At 35.6% G+C, this 10,043-nt stretch overlaps 1 protein-coding gene across 1 annotated transcript in view; it reads left to right on the top strand.

Moving 5' to 3' along the window:
- Nucleotides 1-698: 698 nt before the first annotated feature.
- hat1 (histone acetyltransferase 1) overlaps nt 699-10,043 on the top strand; it is a 30,396-nt gene continuing 21,051 nt past the window's right edge. The window contains 4 exon segments of the mRNA XM_056268988.1: nt 699-777; nt 1,655-1,726; nt 1,982-2,057; nt 2,219-2,339. Coding sequence (XP_056124963.1) covers nt 771-777; nt 1,655-1,726; nt 1,982-2,057; nt 2,219-2,339 — 276 coding nt within the window. The 5' untranslated portion in view covers nt 699-770.

Genomic DNA, 10,043 nt, shown 5'->3' with positions numbered 1-10,043 from the left:
TGTTTATCATATAAAACAATCCTATCCCTTCAGAAAATTTTGGACTAAACCGCCCAATTCCTACGGATTTCTTTATGAACTTCTTGGGTAAAAGTGGTAGTAGCGTAGCAATGAGCGCACACATTTTATTAGCCCCTCCAGATTCATGTGAAAAAATAATTATATATTATTAAAATTGTAAGGCTATACATTTGTATTTTTGTAATCCCTTTAAAAATGCTGATTTAAATAAACAAAAAATAATTGTATTATAGTCTTTTTAAGGCTGAAAAATAATTAAATGGATGGGTTATGTTATGTATAGTCACAATCTTAACCCGTTTACCACTTCAAGGAAGCAGTTTTGCCTTTTATGATCACGATCTTTCGGTTTTAAACCTGATGTAATTAAGATGTTACCTGCATTTAAACCGTTTTGCGTTTTCCTTGCATATATAGCCTAATTACATTAAGTGCTACAGGATGAGACTTGACATTTGACGCAGATGTTTTATTTTCTAGTCTACAACCATATTTTAAAAACAACCTGTGGCAGATATATTTTCAAGATAACGTTCAGACCCAAATAATAACTGTTGTGTTGACGACGGTAATGCCAAGATCCAGCGCTCGCCTCTGTCTTGCGTTGCTGTTGAAAAAGCGTATCGGATTCTGCTGCGATGAGAAAAACAACGCGATACGTTATCCAATGGCTTTAGCGAGCGGAAGCACGTGGGTAAACAGGAAGTAGTTTTGGCATTTGGCGGGTTGAACGGAGAAGACGCGCAAAAATGGCGGGTGAGTGTGAAAACCCTTTTATAGCGCCCGTGTTTTATTACTGATGCTTTCATGAAGCATGTAAGTGTGTGTGTGTGAGATGCTGGAGCTCAAGCTGTGCTGTGTGCTGATATTTGCGCGAGCAGATACAATAGAGAAACAGAGTTTTAGCTTCGGCTAAATGCTAATCATCACAGAGAAGAACAGCACATGTTTGTTTTCATGATTATCTGTTCGTTTTTAAATGTCAGATATACTTACAAACACACGAACTCACAATATCACACAGATTAAGCAGTGCACATTAGGATGATGAACACACGGGAGACAGCTGCAAATGAACTCACTGTGAGCTGTCAGTGTATTAGATGTGTTTGAGTAAATTCCTGACTGAGAGTAAGAAAGATACACGTGTAGAAAGATAGATATGTAAAGATACATATTTACGATGACGTATAGTTTGTTATATATATCCATACTCTTGAGTCCAAAAGTATAAGACCAGTAATGCAAATGCTTTTTCTTTAAAGTAGCATTTTAGTAAAACATTTTTTTGTTATTACAGATTATATAATCAGTATATCTAGTCAAAATTAAAACACTCAAGGACAAGGGCTTGATCTTGTTCTCCAGCATGATTTGAGATTTTCCAAAGAGGAATATTAAGAAAGTCTAATTGTCTACTCAAAGAAGCTCATGTGGCCAAATGTATTATATTTGATTAGTGAACTTGTACATAATGTATTAATCTGTGAGGGTATGGTAGTGCAATAGCAGCCACTTTATTGTATTATAACTGATTATTGTATTGTATGAAGTTGGGTTGTTTAGCTGATGACCGAAACAATACTTCGAGCTTTATATTATGATTAACATGTTTCTCTTTCTTTCCCCACAGCTGTGAATGACATGGAGAAGAAACTCGCGGAGTATAAATGCGACACTAACGAAGCTATATGCCTGAAATTAGGTAAATCAATAATCATCACAAGAAGTCGACATGAAATTGACCAGATTTACTTCTAGTTTTGAATGATTCATCAGATGATGTTATTCAAAATTTAGCGTGTTCTTCATCTGAAGCAACTTTCCTTTTCTACTTCGTATTTTAAAATTAAAAGCACTGTTTGAATAAACTTTTCTTTAATTTGACTCCATTCTAATATGTAATGGTCACCTTCCATTCAATTCCCAATGGATAAAGTCAGTTTTCTGTGTGATGTAGTGCGGTTCCCAGAGGATGTAGAGGACGAAAGCACAACGTTTCACCCTGAGTTCAGTCATCAGCTGTATGGAGACGAGTATGTAAACCTTCCATTGGATATCATACACTGTTATACATTTAGTACCGGTACTATTTTTTTATGTATTCACGAATTTTAATTTATGTAATGAATGTGTGTTTTCCTTGCACCATTATTCTTCCCTGTTTCTCAAATGTTTGTGCTTTGCTTTTGCACAGTGAAGTGGCGTTTGGCTACAAAGGTCTTCAGATCCAGCTGTACTACAGTGCAGGGAACCTAAACACCCTGTTCAAAGTCAAGTACACTTCCAGGGTCACAGACAAGTTTGACTGTGTGGAGGTACAGCTTCTCACACCACTCGCTCTTTTCATGTTGTGTGTGTTCATCTCACTGACTGTGCTGACATGAACACTTTTCATATTCATACAATACCCATTTACATATATCCACCACATTCTGAACAAACCATGTGCCTTTCCAACATATCCAGGACTCAACAGTAAGCGTGTCCTGGAGCTAGTCTATGCAAACTTAAATATTTGGTGTTTTGTCTTGTATTCAACATTGTTGTTGCAAAATAAATTCTACTATTTTGAATATGTTGAGACTATAAAGTTATCCAGCTGACTAATATAGGCGAGTTATTGTCAAAATACTGAGAATGATTTTTGGTAGTCTTGAATTAATGATAATGATAACTAATTATTATTAAGCCAATCAGTAATGTTTTGCATCGCATGCCATTGTTCTCTAGGAAAAGCATATTTAGGAATTTATCCACCTTATTTTTAACGTAAGAGCGGCGCGGCCATTTGTAACTTATATTATATTATGTATTATATTTAACTGTTTAAAGTAGCGGTATAACGGAAGTAGCGCCAGCTCTTTTACTTCTGTATCTGGGTGTACATCAGGTTTATTCTAGTTAATCTAAAAACATTAAAAAAAAATTCACTTGCATTAAAATAAACTATTATTTATTTATTTATTCATTTAGTTTCCAAGGCAACATTTCTCAATTTAATGTAGTTTAACTTGATGTACTACTAAAACTAAAACTGAAATATAAATGAATAAAAACTATATAGACATATAAAAAAAACTAAACTACCAAAATGAAAAGGAAAAGGGAAAATATAAAAAAAAAAGTAGAGCGGTTTAGATAAAGGGGTTTGAGTGACTAATAATAATCAACATTTAACCTGATGAAAAATATTTATTTGATGTTATCCGTGTTATGTTTAATCTGAACTTTTATAAATATCCGTTTGACCATTAACCTTTAAATGCAGCATTATGGAAAATATGAGGAGAGTCTCTGATGAAAGACCATTGACTGGCAGATGCTATTTCTTTTCTCTCCAATACGATAGGACGATAATTTAAATGAAATGTGGAGGATGTTAATTGTGACAAGATGATTGACAGGCCAGTTTATACAGTGACAGGATGCACATAACTAGTGACAGAGCGTCTGTTAAAGACGCAATTATATAATGTGTTTCAATTTAATCAAAGGAATAATGTAACATAATTCGCCAACAGTATATTTCTTTAAGCTATTGCAGTTTTTGTGCATTTGCATTTATACTCAATGGGTTTGGGAAATTGTTTTTCATAAGAAAACAGTCATGGCAGCAAGGTACCTGTGGTTATCATGATTATAGTACCAATAGTTAATTTTATAAGAGTAGAGTCATTCAGTTAGAATATTTACATTAGGCTATAAAAATGAGGTTGTTTTCACAGATATTATTGTTTTTGTTCATGAAAATAAATTTACATCCATCCGTATCCCAACTCAAGCTACTGCTACTGTCAACTCAAGCTAGTTTCAAGTGAGCATTTCCAAGAGACAAAAACACAATATTATTAATAATCACCAATTATTTTTGGTGCTACCAAATCAGGTGCTGGTGCCACTGCTCACAAATATTAGTCTGGAGCGCTGGTCAAACACAAAAATATAAATTTGGACAAGAGCATGTCAGGACATTTTTCAACAGCTCATTCACTTTATTGCGGGTCTTCTAAGTTGCGATAGCTTTTGTGAGGAACAGAACAAAATTTAAGCTGTGGCGCGTTGTTGCTTGTTGCAAACATCATTGGTTCTCACATGTATTGTGACCAGAAGTTAGTTCTGCCTTATTTGATTTTAGCATTACAACATAATAGGAGATTTTCAATGAATACTAGCCGCGTTTCCATTACCCTTCAAATTGCGCAAATTGAAATTGCGAATTGAAAATACGCTCAATGAAAACACGTCCATTTCGCAAAAACTCCCGTTTATTGCAAAAAAGTTTTTACGCTCGCATGAGGAGGTTTTTCAGGCAATTCGAAAAAGGAATATTTCGCAAAACTGCAATGGAAACAGGTTTTGCGCATTTACAGTCAGCTGACTTAGAAGACGCGGTGTGTTTGGGGTCCGTGTCCACAAATAATAATAATAATTATCATCATTATTATAACATTTATCAGGCAACATATGTAGAAGACGTTTTTATCCAAAAAAGGAACACAGCAATTCGTCACATCTCATTCATAATACAGGCTAAGATTATCACAAATAAACACAAGATTTTGACGCATATCAAAGTGTTTGTGCGAGTGTGGAGCGCGCACTGGATGACAGGGAGGCGCGGGCGCGGGCTTGAACACTTGCATTTTCCTATCAACAGTGGAAACAGCGGACTTAAAATACTCTATCATTTCTGGTCATACAGAAAATAATACATTATTCGCAACTACTTTTATTTGTGTAAACTCACAATAACAAGAAAACGTTGTGCTTTTGTAAAATAAAACAATTAGGTGCGCTTTCATAGTCTCCGTGAACTGAAGCGCGAGAACTGAAACAAAATATGCTAAAGCTTGAAATGTCCACTTTAAAACGAACAATTTCGAATCGAAAGCTAATACCTTCTGATTCTGTAATCCGTATGAAAGGTGCATTTCTCTAAAGGTGCATCCACCGTATACAGCGGAGATGGAGATATGTTTTAGCCGACACTGATTTTTTATTAATAAACAATTAAAATGCCTTGTTATTTTTTCAGACACATTTATTATAGCCTATAACTCACCTATAAATCACCTTTCTGTAGGCTGTGGTTATATGGCTCTTCTCATTCAGCACTGTGGGAAAAATATAATTTCCAGGTTCTAATTTGGCCTTAGAAAACCAGTAAAATCTATTTTTTTTTTCATATTAATTAGTCAATATTTTAAATGTTTAATAAAGGGGCAAAAAGTCATAAACAAACATCTGAAAATTCGTCGATATTTATTATTTTGCGCAACATTTGGTGTGTAGGTACAGTTAAAATTAAAATTTGGGTGTTCAACTTTGCGTTTTAAAAATACAACCGTTCATTTTTCGTTTTGCAATTACGGGTTAAATAAGGAAAAACGAATGGACACAAAAGTACACTGACCGTTTGGACATAATACGAGACAGAGTTCTTTATTAAATTCGTAAAAGAAACAATAATTACAGGAATACTGGATTCTAAACCTCAAAGAAATACCACAATCAAGACCTCGGAGCAGAAATGAGGGAGAAACAGCCAGGAACTCCCTAGGCTATATGTGGCGTTCTCAGTATAAGGGTCTTTCCCTGCCATTAATGCTTGGATAACACACCACGTCTCCTTCCATTAATAATAATTAGGGATGCACCGATATGACAATTTTGGCCGATACCGATAACCGATAATTCTTTACATTTGGAAGCCGATAACCGATATTTTGCCAGATAAATCTAAATCCAAATTTTTAGATAATTTTTGAGAGCCTGATTATAAAAACAAAAGTCTCACCATTAAAAGCCAAGATACAAACACAATTATGATGTTCTCATTATAATGTTATGTAGCCGATATGACAGACTTGCGGCACTTTAACTGGATTTTCCTTTTTTAAAGTGATTTCAATCATATTTCAAGCAGTTTAAAAGCATCACGTTGAACATGCATCTGAAGCGTCTCAGCTGAAGGATATAATACATTATTTATCGGCTTTAATATATCTGCTAAATTTTCTTTGTCGGGCCGATAACATTAAAAATGATCATATATCGGCCGATACCGATAATGTGGCCGATATATCGTACAACCCTAATAATAATAATAATGTCTAGTGCGGTGGCTGTGATATAGGCTATAAACCTACCAACATCCGTTACCATGATTTTTGGACTGACTTATCGCAAGAGGAAAAAAAGACATTTTAGTCGCATAACATCGGTTAATGGAAACGCCGTAATTTCGCAATAGTTTTTTATCGACGTTTAGAAAAAATCGCAAAAGTTTTGCGCAAATCTGTAATGGAAACGTGCCTACTGACTTCAGTTTCAGTCTGTTCTTCACAAGTTTTCATTATCACTGGAGCAGTGCTTCTCAAACGTTTTGACCCCCAGGATCCCCACTGTCCACAACAATATCTGAAAGCCTTGACACTTCTACTTTCTGTAAATTAAATTTCAGGATTACAATGTTGAATATTCAGGTTAGGTTCTTTTTAACCAATGAAGTTAAAAGACTGTTCCAGTCATTCGTGATTTCCTCGGAAAGGTTATTTTATATTATAAATATTTCAGTCTAGAAATAACACTTTTAAAAGGCTAGTAGCTCATCAGGGAGTGAATTTAAATAAGAAACAAGTTGATTTTAATTTGCTTTATTGACTTATTTTAATGCTTGTTTTGTTTTTAGGCCATTTGAGTCTCTGATTGAGAGCCCAAGCTTTTGAGCGCACAGAGTATAGCGCAGACAGTCTCATTGTATTATCAAGAAGAGTAGAGTCAGAATAATATACCTTTTGTGTGGAAGTCATGCAGTTTTTGGAATGACATTAGGGCGAGTAAATGATGACAGAAATTGTATTTTTGCGATATTCTGTATTCTACCACTGCACACACACTCTTTACAGGCCTATTCACCACCATCCCAGACTTTAATTTCAGCTTTAATAAAACACTTTACACAGAGGAAATGTGTTTAACAGACACACTAACCAATTTTGCAACTCAGTCTTTTTAGAGTGATTGTGATTGAATCAGGCAGTTGAGGTTCGATAAGATCAGACCTGAGCTAATTATTTACTGTGTGTTGACACCATGTGTTTCTGAATATCTTTCACCTTTACGCGTAGCATGTAATTATTGTCGCTAAACATACTTAAGATGTTTATTGTGTTTGTTTGATTGTGTCTTTTACAGGGCTCCACCGTTGCTCATATTGGGTTCTTTTTTTCATCTTTTTTCCCTCATAGATGAAGTCTTTGATTAGAAGGGTTTCCCCCCCCCCAGTGTAATTGGATTCAATGCCTTTGTTGAACCCCATCGTATAAAGAAGACATATCCTCAAAACGAACCTCAAGTCTCTGAAGAGTCTTGCATCCTTAAGCGCCATTAGTTAATACAGGAACGCCACAATGCGAGCTTTTATTTGTGCGATCGAGCAATTTGCCCGATAAACTATTTTTACAGTTTTCTGTCTGCTCTGTTTTTGTCGTCCTCTCTTCGCTCCCATAATGCAGCAGGACAATAGTGAGTGTTACTGAGCTGCAGGTGCACCGATCCCCTTCTGATATTAGCTGATGTCTGAATGAGCAGGAATTAGCGGCGTGTTGCATTAGCCTTTTGTCGTGTGTTTTGTGGCCGTTGTGAATGAAGAGTCCCGCGACACAAGTGCAGCCCATCATGCGGCCAAAGGGCCCTGCTTAGCAACTTAATACAAAGTGTTCTCATGTCAGGCCCGCTGGAAATGGATACAATGCAAACATGGGTGCACATTCTGCTGGGTAAAAAAATCTCAGGGCGGGTGGAGGAGGGGGGTGTCGCTATTGTCCGGTTCGTAGCCCGTGAATGGAGAGGGCAAACTCGTTTGATTGAGTTCGCTCACCAGCCTCAGAACACAGGAACCTATTATACATATCCAGGCTTTTTTTTTTTTGTTAAGTCGAGATCAATTCATTAAATTTTATTGCCCGGTGAGAAGCTGGGACACATTACGGTGGGGGGAACTTCATCTGATATTCATGGTTTAAGATAAGTAGTAAATGTATTCAATTAAGTGGTCTTTCAGAGGAGGCACAGAAAGAGGAGGAGGAGGGGGGGGCTGGAAACTCCTCAGCTGACATTGCTAATTGCCTAATGGGTCTCCTTTTTGTGCCACAAAAATATGTATTTTTTTCCTTTAATTCCTTTTTGTGGCATGCCAATCACAGCTGAAGTATAGCTTAATGACAGAACAATAGGGAATTACTCTGTTAGGGCTCTTTTGTGATTATATGTAAGGCCGAGCACCGGGGGAATAGACGCATAACTCATAAATGTGCCACTTCAGTTTATATGATTAAATTCAGCTGCTCTCGCTGTACACTAGACACAGCTGAGTTAACCGCTCTCGCTCTGTGGGAGTTTGAAACGTGCTTTAGATTAAGATGAACGTGCGTTACCTCTATAGAGATGCACACTTTCATAATCCTGTGCTGATCTTTGGCTTTAAAGGGATGTTCAGCATTATATTCTGTTATCATTCACAGACAAAAAAACAAGTTGTTCCAAATTACAAAAGAGAGATGTTTAGCAGAAAGTTTATTATGTTCTCTACTCCGTACAGTGAACACCAAAAGTGGCTGTTCAGCTCCTAAAAGGGCAAAAAAGCTCAATTTAAGTGTCGAGTTGACCGTATGACTTGTGCCGTCATGTTCTTCTGAAGCCATATAAGTCTTCTGTCATTATACAATAGCTTTCTGTGATGATTATACTCAACTTAAAGTCATGATTCACTGATAATCTGTTAACACATCATTCCCCGTATATAGATTTAAACATATAATATATATATATATATATATATATATATATATATATATATATATATATATATATATACACACACACACACACACACATATATATATATATATATATATATATATATATATATATAATGTACATTCATGCATACATACACTCACTGCCCCGGCCAAAGTTGCTGTTTGGATTTAAATAGGCAAATGCTTGAGTCTATGATTGGATCATTATTGCAGTGATTATTATATTTCTAGCATGTTATATGTTTGGCAACAGTTCTTCTAACAAATTGTTGGAGTGTGTAGCTTTTCACTTCTTAAACAATCATGTAGGAAGAACATCATGACCATATTCCAGGATGACCATGTCAGGATTCATCAGGCTCAAACTGTGAAGGAATGGTTGTGATGAGCATGAAGAATCATTTTCACACATGAATCGTCTCCTCTGAGTCCAGACCTTAAATTCACTGAGAGTCTTGGGGATGTGCTGGAGGAGACTTTACAGAGTGCTGGACTCTTGCATTGTCAATACAAGATCTGACTGAATTTTTTTGATGATTATTGGTTGGTGATATGATTAAAGTCTTTTTCATGATACGTGTAATTTTAAATTTAAATGTCAGTGAAATTTCACAATTCTTGATACTTGTTCAGCAAAAACTAATACTAGGTTAATTAATGTAAGTTACAGTCCTCAAAATAGTCACAGAAGACAAGTAAACAGTCAGCAATACAATAAGAACAAAGATTGATTACAAACAAAACCGACAAAAATGATACAAATGAAAGAAATAGTGCTCTAGGATTTTCAGGAAAATGTACTAACAGTGGTAATCAGATAAGTAAAAGCCTACAACAGAAATTGAATAAAGTAAACAAATGTAAAATAACACGGCTGTATACATTTAATATAGACTAATCCTTATTAAAACTACAAAAGTTATTCATTCAAGAGCAGTGAGTGATTTTATCTTCATCTTTTGTTTGATTAACATTATTGACTGCAGCAGATTTATTAGGCTGCTGTCACTTTAAGAGCTGCACGGATCCAATGTACTGTTAACAAACGTTTCAAACACGCTTTCTTAAATGTCTGCATTGACTTAAAGGTACAATATGTAAGAATTTTGTAATAAAATATCCAAAAATCACTTGCACAGTGTGATCAATTTCCTGCAGTTGTGTACTTACAATATCCCAAAAGTCTCCAAAGATTTT

Source organism: Rhinichthys klamathensis, unplaced genomic scaffold, assembly GCF_029890125.1.
Source record: "Rhinichthys klamathensis goyatoka isolate OS25496 unplaced genomic scaffold, OSU_Roscu_1.1 h1tg000279l_1, whole genome shotgun sequence".
In the NCBI taxonomy this organism is placed as follows: Eukaryota; Metazoa; Chordata; class Actinopteri; order Cypriniformes; family Leuciscidae; genus Rhinichthys; species Rhinichthys klamathensis.
The sequence above is the reverse complement of the archived record's forward strand: the minus strand, read 5'-3'. Positions and strand labels throughout refer to the sequence as shown.